The 22,766-nt window shown below is 37.0% G+C and overlaps 1 protein-coding gene across 5 annotated transcripts in view; it reads left to right on the top strand.

Moving 5' to 3' along the window:
- The window catches only part of NSD2 (nuclear receptor binding SET domain protein 2), a 105,025-nt gene that overhangs the window by 66,167 nt on the left and 16,092 nt on the right, over positions 1–22,766 (top strand). For 3 of the 5 annotated variants that reach the window (XM_049797436.1, XM_049797421.1, XM_049797427.1), the window contains 6 exons: positions 1,662–1,806; positions 2,829–2,906; positions 4,385–4,503; positions 7,631–7,712; positions 8,728–8,852; positions 21,937–22,068. In XM_049797436.1, the coding sequence (XP_049653393.1) occupies positions 1,662–1,806; positions 2,829–2,906; positions 4,385–4,503; positions 7,631–7,712; positions 8,728–8,852; positions 21,937–22,068 (681 nt within the window). The other 2 variants (XM_049797442.1, XM_049797447.1) reach the window with 2 other exon arrangements.

Genomic DNA, 22,766 nt, shown 5'->3' with positions numbered 1-22,766 from the left:
TGCATGATTTTCATGTACATCAAGATACCCGATACATCATTTCCAGTATGTATGTCAGGATTGAGTATTACGGTGTGAAGACTTCGGAGAAGACTGCTGGGCATTTTCCTTAGAGGCCTTCTTTGCAAGGATCCTTCAACTGTTAAGAACCATGACTATTTTTTCCTTGTCATTTCACAGCGCTCCTAGTTAGTTGAAATTTGTTTTTATTTGTATTTTGGTGGGAGTGGAGGTGTTGTTAAACTATCTCATTTGTGTGAGCAAAGCTAGTTATTTCTTAGAGAATTAAATAACTCTGTGCCCTAGTTTGGCACAATGAACTATATACACTTAGTGGCAATGGTCAAAATTGATGCTAATTTCTTTTCCTAAAGAAGTGAGATAACTCTCAATAACTTTTTTGACATTGTGGGATTTTAATCAAGCTTTGAGTAGGGGCCTCCAAAGGTAGCTGTATTCTCCAAGCTTTATGCAGATGGGTTACGCCAGACAGAAGCAAGAGAACTCTCAGTACTCTACTAGGGGAAAAATTACAGCATGAATTTCCCTAGTAGACACTGAATAATCCTAATGGAAGGAAGGTAGTACAACTGTTCTAACCCCTGGAGAAGCTTCAGTCACACTTGTACCCTGTTTGACAACAAGAAATGCAATTTTAAGACACTGAGTCCTAAGAAATTAGGTTTAATCATTTCCACTTACCACAGAAAATTTGTATTTCTGTTCTGCCGAATGGTGTTACTGTTGGAACGCTTGGCTTTGTTGGCCTAGTTTTTATTTTGCTCCAGAATTTTGGGGTATTGGTTGCATCACTCCAGTAAAAGGATTTTGGAGAATGCTGGGTAATGAGATGAGAGGGCTTGTTTTTAAAGCTACTCTTCCATTTCTGTAGACTGTACAATCTTAGAGCTTTTTGACTTCTATGATTAATTAAATCTGGTTTTCCTTAACTAGAAGTATGGGAATACTGAAGGAGTTTGGGAGGATTTTTTCTTTGTTTTTAATACTGGATTTTCTGTTTGTGTTGAATAAACTTTTAGAAACTCTCTTAAATTCCATGTTGATGGCTATTATGTGTCATGCTCGTATTTATTAAGAAAAGATGCACAGCTTTTTGAGTTCCTAATAATTCATATACATAGTATAAAATGATTAATTAATACAGGAAGATGTTGCATCAGGTGCTAGCTTGTGTAAATCTCTCTGCTAAGATAGGTGTGATGAGTTCTGTGTTTAATGAGTTCTCCTATGAATTGATGGATGTCTTTGTAGGTGAGCATATATTCTAATATTGCTTGTCTGTCTTTTGTGGTATAGGTTTAAACTTCATGAAGAAATAATACAAACTTTTTTGAATGACCACAAGACAAGATTTAAATTTACTCCATTTTTTTGAATGTTAAAAGGCAAATAGATAATTCCAAAATTATTCTTAATACTTCTGAATATGCTAATAGATATTTTTTTTTTGAGAGAGACACACAGAGAGAGAAGAGGTTATTCAAAGAAAAACTGGATACAGAAGGTTTTAATCTAGTTCTGTCTGCAGCAGAAATGTTAGATAACTTGTTTGTATCCAGTTTTCCAAAGCAATAGAAGTATGTACGCCATTCTTTTCAATGGTTACTTTTTTTAATACAACCCTATTTCTGCATGTATAGGTGGTTGCTGAACATCCAGATGCTTCAAGTGAGGAGATCGAAGAATTGCTCGAATCGCAGTGGAACATGCTTAGTGAAAAACAGAAAGCTCGCTATAACACAAAGTTTGCCATAGTGACCTCTCCCAAATCTGAAGAAGACTCTGGTAAACGTAAAACTGTGCTAGTGTACTCTAACTAAATTTGATATACATAGTGGTGTTAAACTAAGCACATATTTGAGACCTGTAGGGAAAACAGCTTTCACTGTTTTCCAGTTTTAATTCTTGGTGTTTGTGCCAATAGCAAAGGAATGCCAATGGTTACAATAAACGCAACCCATGAAGTCTACATTTCTTGCTCATTGTTCTGAAAAGTTGTTATATGTAAACCTTCTACTGTTTAGAGATTGCCAATTTCTCATTCTTCTTCTGCCCATAAGCAGCTGCCATTGCATCCACTGCCTGTTATGAGTGGATGGTGGGAAGGGAAGACAAAAGTGTTACTACTAGTAAAATTTTAGGGGTTTTTTTAAGAATAGTTAGGAAGTGGTTTAAAAAGTTTAATCAGTGCTACACCTTTTCTTTATATATACCTAAAGTATATACCTCATATCATCATCAACTCAGGAAGAAGTATTCCAAACTTTATTCTGAAACTTTCATCCATTTGGCATTTTATTGTGCTACTCAAAAGTTTTTAGGACATTGTACAAGATTGCAAATACTTTTTCTTTTTTTTCTCCTTTTATGTTTTTATTGCTGTTGTCTAGCGTTTGGGTTTCGTAAACAGTCTCAATTATTTTGCAAAATATTTGAGGGGTTTTGGAGTCACCTATTTGAGAAAGGAGGAGGAAGATAGTTTGGCATTTGCATGAACTTTATCAAATTTAATGAGCTATCATTTTTCAAATTTAAATAGCTTTACAGCACTGTAAAAAGACTTATTATGAAAGTACTAGAAGCCAACAGGTGCTGCTTTGGGCAATGACAAGAATGAGAGGGAGTGTTTGAAAGTTTGTGAGACTTGGAAAAACTTGTATAAAAATGGCAGTCAGTTTTGTTAACTATCTGTGTGTGTGTGAAATAACATCATTTTGTGGAAAATTGAAAAGTTTTTAACTTTAAATTTTAAGTGTCAAATATTTGGATATCAGTTTAAAAAAAAAACACATTCTGTATCTCTCAAGGTTCATCATTGAAGAATATTGGAGAGGCCAAACGTAAAGTGTTTCAAGACTCACCTAAAAGGAGATCAAGATCCAGAAGTAATTGAAATTTGTGTTGTGTGCAAATAGTTCATCATTATAAGTAGCTATTGAGTGTATTTTTTTATGTAATCGCCCACGTATCATAATCTCTTTATTTTATCTCAGATGTTGTCTTCCTTGACATTAGAATTTTAATGGATCCCAAATTAAATATCTAAACACTGTAGTGCTGAATTTTGTTCACCTTCCTCAGTGTCATATTGCAAGAAATGTAATTGAAATTGTACCTGTACCAGGTGTTTCTAGTACATATATTGTGTACATTTATAGTTATCTACAGATGAAAACATGTCAGTTCAATCGTTCCCCTACCCAAATCCTCTTATCTTAAAGTTGGAAGAATATTGTGGGATTTCTTTTGCTGGCTTTTTTTAAGTAGCAGGTTCTCCTGGAGCCATTTCAGTCTGCTTTGTGGATTCAGAGTCTGATAATAGAATATGTCCTAGATTGTTTAGATAAGAACATTAATTTGAAAATTATCCATATTTTCAAGTTACTATTTTTTTTTTAATATTCACAGCTATTTGTTCCCACTGGAATAGAATGCTTGTAGCTGTAGGGTGATTTCAGTTAACATATTTGTGCCCCTGGAGCTTGCAATCTGCATACTAATAATACTCTGTAGCTTCATAAACTAGAGAGTACTGGAGAGTGTAATAATGTTGTTATTTCATCCTGATGAAACAGACCACATCCTAAACCTTCATCTATCTTTTTGAGGTAGAGCAAGTGCAAACAATAGCTGAACCTGTGAAAGGGGTGTGTAGGTTAGTCACTGACCTTTTTATAACTTAGCAGCTGCTTGAACTTTACAGTGAATGATCATCTAAATACATGAATAAGTCTGTTGGTTTAAAATGACCAATGTGATTCTGTTCTTGGGATTTTGGTTCACAAAGGAAGGGGATCTTATGGTCTCCTGTAAAATGTAAGTAAGCATGTTCGAGAGAGTCTGGAACTGCCATACCAGAAAGAGAGTATTAATCTGTATGGTTGGTGATATCTTGTCTTTTCCAGAGGCCCCTTAATAGATGTCACCAGTATCTTCATCTGTATCATTTGGAAAACTTAAAGGAGACTTAAGGAGGAGACTTAAAAATTCATTTCAGTGATAAGACACTGTTACAAAATGTCAGGAGAGTTTAAAGCTGTATAGATCAATCGTGCAGTCTGACCATATGAAACAAATGTTGAGCAGTAATACTCAGATCTTAAACTAGTGCTTATACAGGTAGTCTCATCTTTCTAAAATAACTTGAGTATGAAGCAGTTGATTTGGATATGTTCTAGAGTTGGTCTTCAGCACCAGAAACCAGACCTTATGCATTAAGAGGTCATCAAACTGTGTTAATGTTTAACCATGTTTTAAAAATAATGACTGAAAGAAAAGTAACTTAACTAGATCAGTTCAAAATAATTTGAAAGTGGGTTTTAGATTATTTTTCATGTAAGTTTCCCCCATCCCCCATCCCAAGGTAACTTACATGGAAATAAAAGAAACCAAAAAAAGAGGACAAAGGAACCTACAGAAGATTTTGAAGTTCAGGAAGCACCTAGGAAAAGACTCAGGATGGATAAACAGAATAATCGGAAGGTAATTATGTCGTTGGTTTGTTTGGGTTGATTTATAGCAGCACCAATCACATTGCTGTAGTTAAGTTTGTCAGCATTTCCGTTTTCAGGATTAAAAAAGTAATGTCTGTATATCAAACCAAACTGTTGTAAATATTCAGAGATACATGTGACCTTATTGCTGTGGGGGGTTTTTTCCCTTTGGTTTTGAGGATGGAGGTATGACAAGTTGCACTTGCTACTTAAATTGTGGTGAAAATGTATGCTGAGAAAATCTGTTTCCCAAAGGAATGTGCAGAGGCATGACCTTTCCATGTTGTTACACTTTGTAGTTCCTTTTCTTTCCTCCTGAATTGGAGTTCATAGATGTATACAATAATGTAAAAAAAAATACCTTTAGTCAATACTTAATTTAGACAAAAGTGTGGGGAGAGAGGAAAGCAAGTAAAGCAAAACAGAAAAAACTACTTGTCAAGAACTGGAAGCCTATAGGACGTTTTAGAGTGGCATGCTGACCCATTTCTTAAGTTAGGAAACGGCAGTAAATATTACAGTATATTTATTGCAAAAATCACAGACTTCTTTTCAGTTTAATTTGCTTGTGAGAATGAGGAATTTCCTTACATAGGTCACTAAAACTACGTATATGATTACAGCCCAAATCTTGCAGATTCGTAAGCATAGGTTTACTTAGTTGTGCACGTAGACCAGTGAACTTCATGGGTTTTACTTGTGTGGAAAGTGTAGCTCACAAGTGTTTCCAGATATGTTATTATAGTATCATACTGTAGTGTGAGTATCACAGACCTCATCTCAGGAATTCAGTGGTATGGCAATTAAATGGGACAACCTAATATAAGGAAAGGTAGTGGATATATTTTTTAAATGAATTATGGAGGTCACATTTGTAGATGTCAGTTTGGTAGGCTGGTTATTCTAGTATGTCTTGATACTGTGGATATTCAGACAACTTGTTTAGAGTTCAATATAAAAAATAAATAGAATTTCAGATAGCCAGGCTTAATGAGCTTATTAGCAAAGGGTAAAGATAGTTCTTGGAGAAATATTGTTACCTTTGTGGAAAGAAGGGCAAAACTGGTTTTTGCACTTCTTGCTCTAACGGGTTAGTTGTTGAATATTCGTCTTACATTATAGGAGAAGTTTTTAGACCCTTTAAAAAGTTGTGTAATTGATTTGAATTCACTATAATACACTAGATCCATGGAATAATTAAGTTTACTTAATGTAATTAATTCCTGCTATGAAGTCCTTGTTTTGACTGTCCCTAAAGTTGCTGCTTTACTGTCTCACCAGCATTTAGACACTACAATTAGCCTACATTATCACAAGTAGAATGAAAGGTGGTTGCAGTATAGTTCGTGCAGAGGAGGTTCTGGTATCTTTGACACCGTTGCAGATGTGAATACTAACAGGAAAATAAAGAAATGAGATGAATGATTCCCATAAGGTACATACCACTAATAACGCTGACTTAGTAGTGTGCATTTAAAAAGTGGTGTCCTCTATCTGATCCGTTTATCAGAACTAGTTACGAGGAATCTGGTGTGTGTAAATATTAGGTAATTGAAACTCTAAATGCATATAGCAATGTTTGTCCTTCTCTTCACAGAAGGGCCAGATATTGTAGAATGGTTGCTTTGTGGTTTCTTTTATGAATTACCTCTTAGTCTTTTTCCTGCCTTCACCAGCCCAGGGTACTTCTAGCTGTATGTAATGCTGCTTAGCAAAGCATTTAATGAACGACAGTGAAAATGTCTATGTAATGATTAAAAAAAAACCAAACACTAACCATATACCTTCCTTCTGCTATTCCCAGTTTACCTGCAGGCTTTTGTTACGATCATTTTGGATAGGAGGAGCTTTAATGACCTTCTTTCATGACATTTTGTTTCTTGCATGAGTGTTGTGCATTTTCCTTTCCTTTTTGTCCTTAATTCTTATTTACGAAATCTGAATGTTTTTGCACAAAGTAACTTAAGTCACAAGTACCCATATGGAAGTTTTGAAAAACTAATTTATTCATCAGTGCTTTCATGATTTATATATAACATGCACATTAACAAAATGGGGGTTCTGTAAAGCATGCTTTAAATTTAAGAGTGAACTGTACTGTACATTTTCTTTCATTTTTACACAGAAGCGTAACATTACAAAACTGGTATTGGGAGCCTCCAGTGGCATTAGTGGTAGGGCATCTTAGTTCAATTAGAAGTCAGTAAAAGCATGGTGTAGCACATCTGTAGTGCAGTAGCCATTCATATTTATTTTTACAAAGGAAACCAGTTCTCTGGCCTTTGAGGTGTTCACCTGCACATCTTTTGTAAAACTGAATGAAGAATATGAAAAAGTATGTAAAACCTTCTGTTCAGTAGAATTGTTCTTATTGGTCAGGTGAGCATTTGTCAGGGTTAAGCATTCTTGGCTGCAATTTTAGTGACTTATTACTTGAATGAATTTGTAACATAGAAAAAGAAAAAAAAGTAGCGGCATGTGTAAGGAACAGTGTCTAATTTTGAGAAAGGTTTGACGAAAACTTCCCCAGTTTTCGGCCTAAACTTTTAATGAGAAATTCTCAATCCAGAGCAGATTTATGTGTTGTTTGTGCTCCCTTGAAAATAGTGGTTTTATTTTGGAAATGCTGAAACAATCTTAACCATAGTAATTTAAAAAGTGGCACTGCTATAAGTTGTGGAGTTGAAAGCAAGCCTTTCTGAGACTTAAAATTCTGCACAGGGTTTATTCTCAAATTTATATACTAATTCTGCAGTTTACCTTTAATAATTAAAGGTTTTAATTTGACCAGTTTAGACAAAGAATAGTAAGGATAATTTACATGTTTTCTGTTCATTTAGAGCTCCCCTTTTTGATATGCTGAGTTTGGGATGGATAAGTGGGATGCTGGAATACTGTGTTCTTTAATTTTTCTCATTTGTTTATGGGTTTGTACCCTGTGCTGTAAATGAGTTTTAAAAATCACTTAAATGGGGCTAGCTTAACTACATTACCATTCAGATATTTGTAAAGACACTTTCTTTTTAATAACATAAATCCAGAAGTAATTGCCAGTTTTATCCAACCACTCATAAATTAGGAGTTTTTTTATTTTTTCATATTTTTTTTTGTGACAGAGGGAGACAAGCAATGACAAAACAGCAAAAACAAACTCTTCTAAGGTCACAGAAACCTCCTCTTCACAAAAGAACCAGTCAGGTAATGTGGTCAGAATAAGTTTTAATGTAACTTTTTCAATTAAATAATTTTAAAATAAACAGGTTGTCTGAGGCAGCCAGTTAAATTTTGCTGACGCAATAACCAGTTACAGCCACTATGCCACAGACTGGGGGGGGGAGCATGCCCTCTTCCTTCACTACCACCATTTTGCAACATTATACTTGACTGAAATTGTGTATTGCTGATTTAGAGCAGCAGTTCACAAGTTCACCATTTGATGGCACCAAATTAAAGCTATTGCCCTGTGATCTTGGCGAGCAGTGATACAAATCCTACTGCTCCAATTTGTCATTGTGCATTAGCCCAATAAAACAAGTGCAGTGACCATCAATGTAATCAGTTACTATGTGATTTTAGTCCTTCTAAATGATGCTTGATGGGAGGCAGTGTGGACCGTGGGAGGGAATTCTAAATAACCATGGACCAAAATCCAAAAGTCAGACTTGTTAATGATGCTCAAGTTTAAGGTAACTTCTGTAGCAGCATGTCTCTTTAGGTATTATAATGATATGCCAAAGACAAGTAAGCTTCAGCAAGTTCTGCGCAATGCAGAAGTGGTGACATAACATAGATAATGTCTGGCACCTGGCTCCTGTATATAACCTTTCTCTTAACAAAGTGTTAGTGGTACTCAGATTGTGATGAGATCACTTAGGCCTTCTAATGTTTATCTGAGGAGATAACTGTTACCTCTGCTTTAAAGAGGTCATAAGTGACAAGATACTTTGATTTTAATAGAAATGAGCCAAAAAACACTGGGAAAGCATTTCTTAGCTGTTTGTAGTACGTATTGGATTTAATAGAAACCTCTTTATTTTTATCCAGAACACATGGTTTCAGAAACTTACTTCGTGTTCTCTCAGCCCTACGTAGGTGCCCAGAAGACCTACCTAAATCATTCCTTCCTTTATTTGAAGGAATATTTTAAATGGCTTCAGGGAGATAACGTTTTAAAGTTCCAAACTTCACTTTGTAAACCAAAATTATTTTACAGCAACGAAAAATCTGTCTGATGCATGTAAACCTCTGAAGAAGCGAAATCGGGCTTCAGCAGCAGAATCTTCAACTCTTGCTTTTAGCAAGAGTTCATCTCCTTCAGCTTCCTTAACTGAGAATGAGGTAAAAAAAAAGTGGTGTTTGCACACAGCCATTTAATTACAGAAATTTTCAGGTGTGAATCTTGTTTAAAAAACAAAAATCAAAGGCGAATTCTCTAACGTTGGTGCTCTAGACAAGTTACAGTTTTGGCCTCTGTGAAACCTGTTAATGTGTGCATTGCAAATTCATTTATTGTAATACGAACGTCTGATTTGGGGACGTCGAGATATTATTGTGGTTTTTAATGTATTTACCAACAAAGTTTTAGAATTGTAACCTTCTATTAGAGACAAAGTAAAATGCCAGTGTGTTCTGTATTTTCTTCTACAGACTTTATGTAAGTGTACTACATTAGTTACATTATGTAACTCAATATTGTCATGTTGCCATAGCTTTTATATTGAAGCAAGTTTCCTAATCCTCTGTTTGATCTAGAACTGGACAGTTTTCTGAGCAGAGCCCCTTTAAGCTCAATTAGTTTTCAGGCTGTTTAAGTGCTATTTCTCTGTGATGCAAATAGCTTCATCCCCAGTAGAATTAAACAGGCAGTGAAGGGTGTATCTTTTTGATACTTACTAATCATAGTCTTAGCTCTGCATATTTGGAACTGTAATTCTTCTCAATTGACATACAATAAATGAAATGTATGTACCACAATTGTATTCATACAATCCATTAAACCATTCCCCAAGTCATCTACACTGTTAAAACCTATCAGCCAAAGAGTGGCAGCATGAGGGTGAAGTATGCATGCTGTTTTGCAGGTGGATTCAGAAATGTAGTTGGTAGGATTTAGTAAAATATCCATAGACAAACAGCTTCAAGCAGTTTGTATTACAAAAGCTGTAGAGAAAATACTTGCCTGCTAACAAGGGAGTAGGGCTTCCAGCTATCCTAGAGACTCTTTCATCTCCCCTAACAAACGCATGAGGTGCTTAGACACTATAATGAATGCAGTTAAAATAAATATCTAGACAATGTTCAGTAAATGGTTTACCTTTGGTTGGGGAAAAAAGATTGCATGTTAATGACTGTATATCTTACTGTAACTGGAAAAATATTTTAACAAAAAACCCCAACAAATTCTGCCTCCTGTACCCCAATAAAACAAGCAAAGGAAGTCCCACAGGAAATAATGTCCATAGCAGCAGTCAAGTAAAGTAATACTTGTTCTCTTTTTGTTCTCTCAATTGAGAGACTCCCATCTATTGGCTTACCAGCTTCTGTTGTTTTGGCTTTACTGCTGGGACTTGCTGTGTAATGGCTGTTTGTGTTTGGGACCATCTATTCAGCCAGATTAGTGTAAGGAACATACTGTCATTTGGGCTCTAAATATGCATCTCTAAATGTTGTAATCTCAGGAGAAAGATTTCTTCTATTTCTAGATACTGTGTTTATAAAATGAGATCTCGATAAATCTTTCTTGACAAAAGGCTCATTTTTATAGGATTTTTGGGTTGTGACTTAACAGTTCACATGTAAAAAAAGCGTATGTTATATAGGCTGAGATGGAAGTTTCCAAACTTAATTTTAATTTAATTAAAACTTTATTGTACTCAGCTACTGCTAAACAGCAGATGTGAGAAAAATTAACATCATACACTGCTCACAGAACACAGATACACAAACTAGAAAGTGAATTAATTGTTTTCAAGGGTTTAAAAGGTTTTAAAATATCAAATCAATCCCAATCAACATAAGAGAAAATACACCCTGTCAAGTAACAGAGATTTTGCGGGGCTGGGTGCAGGGGGGGGGAGTAGATTAGTGGGATAGATCCTTAGATGGTTTAAAGCTATGCTGACCTGAACTTGTACCAACTAAGGATTGGACTCAGTTTGATTCCTATGATATCAGATATATTTTGCCTTTAAATAAAACAAAAATGGCAGGCCTGTGTTTCTGAACTTACTATTGATCTATTCTACAAAACAAGGAAAGATATAAATTTTGGATTGTGTGGGTGGCTTTAAAAACTTTTTTCCCTTTTTTATTATTACTTAGCATTTGTCTAAATGGCTAAATATGTGTTTGCCCAGGGAACGTTCATCCAAAGAGAAACCTTCTCCAGAGTGTTAAGGGAAAGAGTTTAAAAAATAAACACAGTCATGCAATGATGAAAGCCTTGCACAGCTAATTGAATAGGATGTAATTCTTCTCAACATTAAATACATTTACGTGATTAACTTTTATATTTCTGTGTTCACTATAATACTTCTAAATGTTGGCTTAGTTGCTGTCTTAACAAAGATAGAAAAAGTTCTCTATATTTCACAAGCACATACACCTCCACAAGCAATACTAAGTGGATTCTGGCCTTTTTGTTTTTTTCTCTCCTTTCTTTCCATGCCGTGCCCCCCACCTCCCCCCACCCCTGCCATTTGTGGACAGCTGGTTCCAGAATGGAACCTGGATATGACTGTTATTTCTCAAGGACTGTTGCTAGCTGCACACCTCTTAAATGTCAGTCCATTGCAACTAAGTTCTAGGAAAGGTGTGTTCAGTATGAGGGGTGTGCTCAGTTTCTTGTTCGAAAGATGCATCTTACTTGACATTTTTAAAAAAGATTTTGGATGCTTTTTGTTGCTATTGGGGGTATTTTTTTTAATGGGGTTTACTTGAAATCTAAAATTAGTCGAGGCCAAATTTTCAATTGATAAGTTACTTCGGGTATGTAATTTACAGGGGAAAGAGATAGGGGTGGGGGTATGGACTTCTGCCTTAAGAACAAACAAGCATTTATAGACCTGACATATCAGAGACTAAAAGATAGGCTTTCACTCCCTTCAAAAAATTGGGCTTTGAAGTTGTTTTAAGATGGATAGAGAGAAGCAGCAAGTTGTTTATACGTGAATAAATAAATTCTATACCTGCATTTAATCTTGAAACAAAGTACTTAATTTTACTTCTAGGCACTTGACATCAGTAGTCATATTCTCCAGTACTTCATGTGAAATATGATTTTGTTTAAAATCAAATTCTTAATGAGCAACTGGTAGGGCCAGATGTGAGAAAGATACTCAACACTTTGGAGTCTGGAAAAGCTTGGAGCAGTTTTTTTACTGCCTGTGTAAGACTTGATGTAACCATCCAAAAGCTCATTATATTTGTGAGAAGAGATACAAGTGGTCTATTCTTGTTTCTTTTTTTACCTTGGCCCTCCACCCCCCAATAATGTAGTAGGTGCCAGTAGAGTGTAACCAGTATTTCTTTAATAAATAAAAGAGGCATTACCATTACTGCTGGATTATTGGCACACTTCGCGTGTTTGCATGAAACATATCTGCTTTAGCTTTTCTATCAATTTTTGTGGGTTTTGGCTGGCTTCATTAAATTGGATGGATTTGTTGACAGCAGATAAGTGTCATAGTATCCTGCAGAGTCTAGATACTACTTCTGAACTTTGTGAAAGAAACTGTAATTTTTTTTTCTGAGAGAGGACAAAATAAAGAACATGTAATACTCTAAATTCTTAGCTAGCCTGTCATTCATCATATCCTCATGAAGCATGAGCTGACCAGCAGATGGCAGTTTAAAGAAGCCTGTGAAAGATTTTGAAGGTGTTGCTTTTATCGTAAGTTCCTTGTATCTTCCCTAGAGGGAATTCTTTCTGTAACATCCAGTGTCAAAACAAGCTCAGTTGCTGGTTATAGCTACAAGTTCTTGTGTTTCCAAGGCCTAATAATGCAAGTTATAATAATGCAAGCCTTAAGTTTTGCTCTTTTTCTGCATATTAAACAGTATATTTTTTTCTCATTACCGATTTGAGGCAGATTTGTTTTATCTGCATTTTTTAATGGGTATTAGCATGTATACACAGTGGAGAAAACACATACAATTCTTAAAAGGTAAGGTATTTGATTGAGAAGGCAGCCATGAGACACATACAACGTGCAACTAAAAAAGTACATCAGCTCCACTTATCGACCCTGGAGTCTAGTTGTCCTACAGTATACAACCAAAATATTATAGACACGCTTACTGAAGGTAAAAATAACTGTCTTTGAGATCCTAGGAACAGGAAGGAAGAAAGGAATTCACGTTATTTTAAACAAACTACTGCCCTAAAGAAAAAACAGTTGAAGCTAACCTTGCAGGTTGTTAAACAAAATCAGTGTGTTTCTAGTGTTTTATTCTAGCTTTCTTCGAAGGTAATTTTCTCTTCAAAACAATACTTACGGATAATATAATACATAGTGCCACTTTAAATCCTCTGACTTAGCAGACAGTTGTTTCCTGTGTTTCTTTCTGTATGCCTATAGGGGATTTTTTGGTTTTTTGGTTGGGTGGGGGTTTTTTCCTGTTTCAAAGCACCAGTAAGCAGTCAGGGGTACATTTTTGTGGATCACTGCAAGTAATTGGACTCGTTTCTTGTTAAATCTCTGCTAAAGCCTCTAACAATTGAAATGACCTGCATTGCCCACCAGATCATACAGTTTTGTCACGATGCTTCTACTTTCACATGGAAGAAAGTTCTAGGCTTGACTCTTGTTCTTTGGCAGCACGTTCTGTGTAGAAAATTAAGTTTCTTATGTAATGATTCTCATCTTGTGTATTACTTAGGCTTCAGAGTGCAGAGAATCTGTTTACTGAATGTTTACATGATGTAGGTTTTTATTCCAGATCCCCTACCAAACTATCGTGAGTTTCTGTAGGCAATTTTATAATGTTTTAAAATGTTCTCAGAGTTTTAATTAACTTTCCAGGCAAATTCAGAAATGCATAATAACCTTATCTGAAACGTCTAACTCCTGCTAATAATAAAAATGAAACTTGTCCCAGGCCGTCTTTTTTGCTATTATAGTACTGTGTACACTTGTGGCACCGCATACTTAAAGAATTTATCTAGTCTAGCAGTATGGGCCAAAATATCATTCTTCATTCAGTTCAGGAATTCTTATACTGAAATAAAGGAAATGTTAACTGTAACTCAATTGGCTCTGTCAGTTTTTCTGTCTCCGTGTGGGTGCACGATAGATTGTCTTTTGAATACAGTCTGATCTGTTGTTTGTATGTTGCTTATTGACTTACTCTTACATAAGTTGTGCTTAGATTAAAAAAAAAAAAAAAAAAAAAAAAAAAAAAAAAAAAAAAAAAAAAACACACAGCGCTCTAGCCGCTGAGATTTTGTTAATAAGAAAAAAAAATGCAGTTGGGGTTTGTGGAAAGACTGAAGAGTTTGCTTATCAGAACGTGCATACTCCAAGGTTTCTAGAGAAAGCTCTTAGCCAGACCAGACCACTTCCTCCTGGATGACGGTGGTGTAGCAATCACTGACTCTGAAGTCATGTCAGGAAGTCTGAGCTTGTAGCAGTGTCCTTAGTTTTAAGCAAAGTGGAACTCAACAGCCGACAGCATTCAGAAGTCATGGAAACATGCTTCTGAAATGCTTCTAAAAAGGTGCAATGTATCTGTTAAAGATAGCGGATGACCTGAGAGAGGATGCTACCTTACCAGTGAGTGTCTTATGACAACTGAAAAGGTGGTAGGTCACTCTTTGTGGGCCCTTTCTTTTATGGATCCCACTGATCCTGCTGTGGAGGTGACTTGCCTACCACACAAAAGAGCAGAACAAAATAATTTTTTGCCATGCTTTGTTTTCATTGTATTTACTGCTAGCTTTAAAATAAGTATACTTAGTGGATTTTGTTTCAATTTGATGTTCTACAGCTGGGATTATAAAACGAGATGCTTGAGTAAAACAGGGGAAGAGGGAGGGTTAATTTTTTTGTCTCTGGAAAAATTTGCCCTTTAGTTGTTTTTATAACTGTTTAAGCACGATGTGACAGAAGAACACCATTGTCTTGAATATGACTAAGACCAAAGGTTGTATTCTTAATGCTTAAGAAGTGCTGTTAAGCAAGCATATATAAGACATGGTTTTATAAGACTGAATTAGTTAATACAGTGAGTTTTCTGAGGAAGAAATTTTTTTTAATGAAAATAGCACTTTGGTAGCCAGAAAAGTCTGAAAAGGTATGCGACTGGTGGAGTAGTAACTGTTGGAGCCCATTCCAGTGTGAGCACCGTAGATGCATAAATATTAGCAACTTTTTCACTCAAAATTTCCAAACTCATTTTGAACCTTCCAACACTGGGCAGGGAAAGCTTGTCTGAATTGGATCTAGGAGAGGAGAAGTCCTAGCGAAGCTGATAAGCACAGAAGCGTGAATGTTGTTCACTGCAATTGCTAACACACAGTGAATAGTATTTGAAGCTTGCTTCTGCTCCATGAGGCGTGAGTTTTTGCCGTAACAAATACTGATGTTCTAGTCCTTTAGGACATCCTTTAGCCAGGAGGTACTTACAGGGAAGGAAGAAGACACTGCCACCCCACCCCCAGGATAACATTGAGCCAGCAAAGATCCTTTTATAGATCATCTTTTAAAAGTGTAGACTTAATCCTAAAAGCCTAAAACAAAAAGCATGCTTAATGGCCAGGTCAACAGCTGATCGAGTGCCAGTCTTGACAAGGAGAACAGTTGCATTTTATGTTTTTACTGTGGTAATTTCTTCAATTCATGGGCTGCAGATTGGATGAGTACAGCCATTTATTTTTGGACCTAGATTTTCTGAACCTCTTTTTCCTTGGAATTGTAATGGTTTTGCTGGCACTGGTATTTACTATTTGATTTCAGAGCTGTCTGAAAGGAAGTAGAAAATTTTAAATGGAAAAAAAAATACTTTCCTCAAGTGGGTGAGTGGATGGAGCAAATGTCCACATAAGTATTTCACTTCATCTTCACCTACTTCTTTGAAACACAGCATCATTTGAATTTTTAAATTCCAGGTTATCCTATCTTGTATTGTGCATCAGTATGATTGGATGCCAACTGAGAATATGTCAGTACCTATCTTTTTTGTTGTTGTTATAAGTGAAATTTCAACCATCCATATGTGGAACTAACAATACCATTTGCAAAGTTCACCCACGTGGTTCTAGAAATACGCAAGCTGAGGGTACGTACCAGCTTGCATCGAATTTTTTTTTTTTTTTTTTTTTTTTTTTTTAAGCCAGAGGGAATGAAGAATTGGCTCGCATTTCTGCTGAGGTGTGTGGCTGAGACTGGAATCAGGTACCTGGTTGCAAAAAAATGCTTAAAAAGTTGCAGACTTGAACTCAACATTTAGATGTACTAAATGGCATGAGAAATGTTTCCCTATGTTAGTGCTTATCCTTTCCCCTTTGAATGCTTGAACTGGTGGTGCAGTGAACTATGCAGTTAACTGAAACACAGTGTTACAGCTGAGGAAAATCTTGCAGTAAGAAAAACATCTGAGAAGAGCTTTTGTACACGATGCTTCTGTCAAATCATCTTCCTGCCCCCCACTTAATCTTTTGAGAGCTTCAATCAAAAGACAAAATTAAGAATATATAAACTTACAAAATGCACATAGCTGACTCAATTTAATTCCTTTTAATACTCTAGTGTCTTAAGTCTTATTTTAAATGTATGGAGTTGCACACATTTCCTCCTCTTTTCTTAGACTGCCTAGCAGCCTCCATCAAAACCAAATTCTTATTTACTCAACATAATCATGAGAAGGAAACTCCATTATTCCACAAACAGTCCTTGCATCTGTTTGCACATTGTATATCCCTTTTACACAAAACAGGTGGAAGTAGTTTAGGAAGCAGTAAAAAAAAAAAGTAAATCTCATCCTTATATTTAGCAAATAAACAATTACCCAGTATTCAGTGGTGGTTGCTGGTGTAATCTGGCTTTATACGTCAAGTATTGCAGTATGCAAAGCATCTTCATTCAGTTAAGAATTAATGCTGAAGATTGCTTTTATAAGCGTTCTTACATAGTCTTTCTAAAAATAGGTCAATGTTTGAAAGAACCCGTTAAACGCTCTTTTTTGTTACTGTGAACAGGGAATTTTATCATATAGTTCAAAAGAAAATTAAAAATACTTTGGGGATATGAAGTCTCGATATGCTGATTCCTGTACCATTGTGGGTCTGAGTAACTATTGCCAAAAAAAAGTTGTAGTAGCATAAGATGTATGATCAAAATACGTTGAGATGAGTAGACCCAATTCTTAAACTAATGACACATTGCCACGATTTGTATCTTTTCACAGGTAAAAATATAATACTGAACGCAAAGAATTTACAGAGATGCCAAAATTTTGTCCCAGTTTGACTCACTAACTGGTTTTCCAATAACAAAGCTACAGAGAACTTGGAAAAATGCAGTCACATGTCCTTACATGTTCCCTTCAAGTCGTACATGTGCGAGTAGTGAATAATAACTGGTACCTGTGGGAAAGGAAAGGTTGCCTTGGGAATCTGCCCATAAAGTTGTCGCTTCTGCGAGCAACTGTATTCTAAACCTCATTAATCCCTGAAGTAAATTCTGGCCCAGCCCAAGTGAAGAGCAAAGCTCCTCGTGCTTTGGTTTTTAGGCCAGTTTTTTTCCCTTTCACTTGTGTATGCAGATGTGCCGTTTCCAGTAAAAAGAGCTGGATTTGATTTCTGAAATACCACCCGGTTGCTCAGTGCTCAGGCAGTGCGTTGTGAAAGCCTCTACAGGCAAGTACTCGCCAAATAATGTTGACGTTCAATAATTGCAGGAAATGGGAAGGAAAGCCTGACTGATGTGCAAAATGTAAAGTTTGATGGTGCTTGCAATGATACTAACTTCAGCAGAAGAAGGGTATCTTCCATGCATTGGTAATTGCTAATGAAAAGTGGAAGTGATTATAGAGTTTGGGTACCATTTCGTTGCAGAAACTTGTCACTTGCTATAAATCTGAAGCCTTGCTTTTTTTCCCCTAACTTTGCACTCTTAAAAATAGTACTTTGCCTTTATGAGAAATAAGAAATTACTCAAAATGTAAAACAGAATAAAATAGCAAATGGGCAGTCGCTGCAAATTGCAAATTAACAGGTTTTGCCACTAATCTAAATGTTGATTACTTTGAACCTTGGCCTGAATATCAGAAGAGTTAATTACATGCAATTTACTTTGCTATGGAGATTATATTACAAAAGGACAAGACAAGCTCTGGCACGATCACAAGGGAAAGGTTTATGTCTGTAACTTAAGAATTAAGGAAAAAAAGCCCCCAAGAACCTGTGCTGATTTTTATTGAATGCTGTGATTTGGGCACTTGTATGTGAAGTATTAGACCTTCCATTATGGAAAGTTGTGTTAAACCACAGAAGCGTTATGTTTAATTTTAGAGGTGGCTGTGTTTCACGTCAGCATGAACTGATTTCTAGCAATCGTCTTGTAAATCATCTTTAGTTAGTGACTGTTAAAAGGTATTTTTATTGCAGAACTCAACTGTCCCCTTGGTGAATCAGAACCTGTTCGTGCCGCTACAGCTTGCTTGGGGTACAAATAGAGTTTTCCCAACCGTCTCGTGCTGTACCTGTCATTAGGTTGTAAGTCCTCTCTGAGAAACGTTAGATGAAGGTTGTCTCCCGCCTCTTCTACACGGGCCTGAAGGGACGGACGTTCGTTTTGCTTCCCTGGTGTTTCCATCAGCTGTTCTGGGATAACTTCAGGAGCTGAGGTGTTGAATTCTGGCCCTCTTCACAGAGGGGAGCTTTCCCAAAAGATGGCTGCGTAGAACAGGGGTTATTTGCAAAGGGAGATGGCTGGTGGAGAGTGTCTTGCCTTCTGCAAGATAAAAATAAGAGAAGATTAGGGTCAAACTTTGCATTATCCTGAAGAAAGGCTTCCCTCTCTTGTAAGAGGTAATCTGCTAGCCTCCCCCTTTATTAGCCCCCTAAAATTAGCCAGTGTGAAATCCCAGGTGGTGGCGGAGCGGATGGGAGCCGTGCGCGAGTTACCCGTGACACGGCTGTTGGACGGGATGGCTAAACCTTGGTGGCGGTGGCAGGGGTCGGGAGATGCGGTCTGCAGCGGGCAGCAGCCTCCATCAGGCAGTAGAAGCGTATCGCTGAGCTTCCTACAAACGTATTGATTCTTGGGAGTCGCAGCCGCCGTCGGCGGGTATCCAGGCTCGTCTGTCTAGCACAAAACCGGTGGTTAATAGAGCATTTGATTTGTGAAGTGTGCGAGGCTTCTGACAGCCGTGAAGGAGAGATCTTGAAAGATGCTCTCAGTCTGGTAGCCATACGGTTGATGAACTAAAGGTATTTCGTTCACGCTATGTGTGTTGGTATTCATGCTTGAAATCTGGCATTAATCTATAGGTGGGTGTAAATTGCCAAGTTTTATCTTGAATGGGCTGATAGAATTTGGGTTTTGCGGTTGCATTTGTGATGTAGAGTTTGATTCTTGCCAGCGCTGCTCCTTTTTGGCTCAGTAACCGTTTAATTTGAATGAATGGCTGGTGCATTAATTCCGAGGCAGTAAAATCTCAGTTCTGTAGGAAAATGGCTGTCAACCTGTGGTTCACAAATGGCTGGGATTTTGTGACCTATATCTAGGGGGTTTCTGAAAAATTGTCATCTGCCAATAGGGTTACCTTTCCATATAGAGGCCTGCATCCTTCCTTTGAACATTTTACAAGTATATAAACCCAAGAAAAGCTAGGAAACCATTGCTTTGAAACAAACCTGATTCTCTTGTGACTGAATGTATTTGTCACGGGATACGTTCCGTTTCTCTGCTCTGCCTTCAAAAGTAGTGAGCTGGGGGAAGAAGAGTGCTTTCCTCAAGGGCAAGACTGGATAGTTTTGCTGCTGGAAAGAAGGCTATCTTAGCTCTTCAGGCGTACCGCACAGATAGTTTTTCTCAGGATTTTAGGTGTACTTTTGGTGTGGGGAAAAGATGGGGGACAACCGTAGTGTCAAGTTAACATAAGGCTGCTTAAGTAGAAAAGAAATAATGATCTAAGGCCTTCCTGCTTATTTTTTTCTTTCTTTCTTTTCTAAACATGACTAATTTTGGCTAGTTGAAACAGGAACATAATGAGGTACAAAAAAAATGTTAGAGCAGCGTGCTGCTTATACTAATTAATGTTTCTGTGGGAATAGTTTAAACAGAAATAAGCATGTGTGTAAGTCTACTTAAGCCATAAGGGAAAATGTTTTTGTGTGTTTGCCAAACTCCCACAGTACCTTTCTTTATCTGCCCCTTCCCAGCAAGAACTGGCTGCTCCTGGCCATGCACTCAGGTTGCATTTGCAGTTTACTATTTCACAGCTCCTTCCAGGGGACAGATTTCCTGGTACCTGAACAAAGCAATGATTTTGCATGCAGTTTCTTTTAATCACTTCTAAAACAGTTGGGCCGAACCTCCAAATCACTCCAGTTGTAGGAATATTCATATGTGAATTGTAGGTACAAATCACTTTGATAGTATGCATTTGCACAGAGGAAATGCATTTACACCCTTGCAAATAATCTGGAAGAAAAACCCCAAGCAGCCAACAGCTGTCAATCTGATCCAATTTACAAAATATTTTTAGACATGGTCAAGGGAAGCAAATGTTAAATGGAGGAATGCAAGTTAGCTGGCAGCAACAATGAGAAGTAATCGCTCAAAACCAGTGTTTCTAAAGGGATTTTTTAAAGACTAATGCTAGGCCTGGTTCGGCTTTACATTTTTCTTTCTGATTTCAAAATAAATCCATTCTAATAACTGTGCACATTACGTGGAGATTGGCTGATAGGGAGGTTGCACGTAGCAGTCTCCATTACTTGGTAAGCTGGGCCATTTTTAGTGAAATATGTTTTACTGTAGATAAATATGAGATCGTATGTCTGAAAACAGAAAGCAAATTCTTCATATAAAGTGGGGTGTCTGTACCCTGACAAACAGCTGTTGGCAAAATGATCTCTTGAGTATTGCGGCAATTTACAGTGACTTTCCGTGCTGTATTGAAAAGACTTAGGGAGATCCTTACACGGCGGAACAGAAGCGGTGAAGAAGAGCACCACGTTGGTTTGCTTTGCTTTGGCTATTGTAATTATGAGACTTGTAAAGGGCTATTGCCTCCAGTTCTCATCCCTGATTTTTAAACAACCTTTTTAAAGTACAGATAAGGTTTAGAGAAAACCCACCAAAATTCTCTTGATGCTGGAAAAAGTTCCTTAGGGAGAAAATTAGAGGACGTTCTTGCTTACCAGAAAGGATTGTAACGGGCTTAATTGCAGCATGCTTCCACAGGAGGAAAATGTCTGATTCCAGAGGACTTTTAATATAGCTGAAATACCTGGAGAATGCAACATCAACTGTGAGCTGCAGCTAGACAATTCAAAGGGACATAAGGCAGTATTTTTGATGGTACATGTGAATAACCATTAGAACAAGCTCAAAGAGAAGTGAAGGGTTTCTTTTGCAATTCTGAATTGTGATGCTTTCCTGGAGAATGTACTTAGTGAAACACAGCTGGGGGCAACAATATGAAATTCTGCATCTTCTGGTGTAACATGAGATAAGATAAATGACTCCATTGTGTATTCCCTCCCTAAATTCTATTGAACTGAAAACTGCCCTGTATTTTCCTTTAAATATGTTACTTGGGTTGGGTTTTTTAAAGTAAATTATGAATCTTTTAAAAAATCCTCCCTCTTCCATACATCTAGATCTGTTATATAAGATTTATCCATAACAGGGCTATCTTCTGTAGTATTTTGAATTCATTGTTGGCTATAATGTTCCTTAAACATAATCAGAAAGCCACATTTTTCTTTCTTCCTCTCTTCTATGTACTGTTTCCACTTTCTTGGAGAATATTTGGGTCAGAGGCTTTCATATGCAGCTTGACGTTTACCAAATTTCTTTCCAATACTAACTGTTAGTCTCTCATAAAACACATATTCAAACTTTAATCAAGGGATTTGAGGATATCCCTGTGTGACTGGCTAGGCACTTCTAGCTAACTGCATTACAGAACTGAGTAGAAATAAAACGCCACATTACAAAATTCTGGTGTTTTGGTTTGGCTGTTGTTGAGTTGGTGTGGCTGATTGTTATCTAGTCTTTTTGATGAGACTTCCACAAATGCATACTCTGGTTTTAACCAAGCTTTTTTTAAAGGTGGGCGAAACAAAACCGAAAGAGCGTGCCTAAATCTGCTAGTCTGAATTGCAGTCTGTTTGCTTCCTTCAGTTGCTATTCTGTACAAAATTGACCATACATGACTGCTTTCTCTAACACGTATGTTTAATCTTCAGATCTCCGATGGCCAAGGAGATGAGCGGTCAGAGTCTCCCTATGAAAGTGCTGATGAAACTCAGACTGAAGTGTCTATATCATCCAAAAAATCTGAGCGAGGAGCAGGAACAAAAAAAGAATATGTGTGTCAGGTGAGAGATGTTAGCTGGGGCAGCAAGCCATGTTTTCTGAGGTTTCCTAGTAAAAGGTCTTTTTAAATATGAAAATGGCAGTATTAGGCCAGAAACAGGTTTCTCGTGTGTGTCTGAGGTGTCCGTTAGCGATGAGGGTGCGATGCCAGTAAATGGAATTCTTCATTCCTAATTATTTTTTTCCTTGACCTCCAATAAGTGACTTAGCCTTTCTGCTTGAGTTTCTAGATCTCCAAGACAAGCAGAATTTGTACCTCAGAATTAAGTGCATGAGTGTTGCCAGGTAACTAGTTAAATGATTGAGCAGAGCTGCTCGCTTATCTGTTAATAAAGAGCAGGAAGTAAAACCCAGTGGGTTTTGTGCTTCTGCGTGCCGCAGAGATTGCAGGGGTGCATTGGTAGCAGCGTGCGTGTGGCATGCTAACTGAAAGCAAAAAGCTTTCTCAAACTATTCTAGAAGATTTCTTAGATTATGAAATGATAACACAGTACAAATGGACAGATCAGATTTGTTTCCATGAGGCTGGGTGAGCAGTTATATTTCCATTTCTTGTACATAGTGATGATGAGGTTATGTCTATCTTTAAATGTTGGCTAATCCCTTAAATTCCGCCAGCATTATTGTTTGGTTCGTTTTTAGTTATGCATGTGTCATTGCTAACCACTCAGAAGTATCATTGTGCCACCTAGATTAATTC

The sequence above is a fragment of the Accipiter gentilis genome, chromosome 3 (assembly GCF_929443795.1).
Source record: "Accipiter gentilis chromosome 3, bAccGen1.1, whole genome shotgun sequence".
Lineage (NCBI taxonomy): Eukaryota > Metazoa > Chordata > Aves > Accipitriformes > Accipitridae > Astur > Astur gentilis.
The sequence above is the reverse complement of the archived record's forward strand: the minus strand, read 5'-3'. Positions and strand labels throughout refer to the sequence as shown.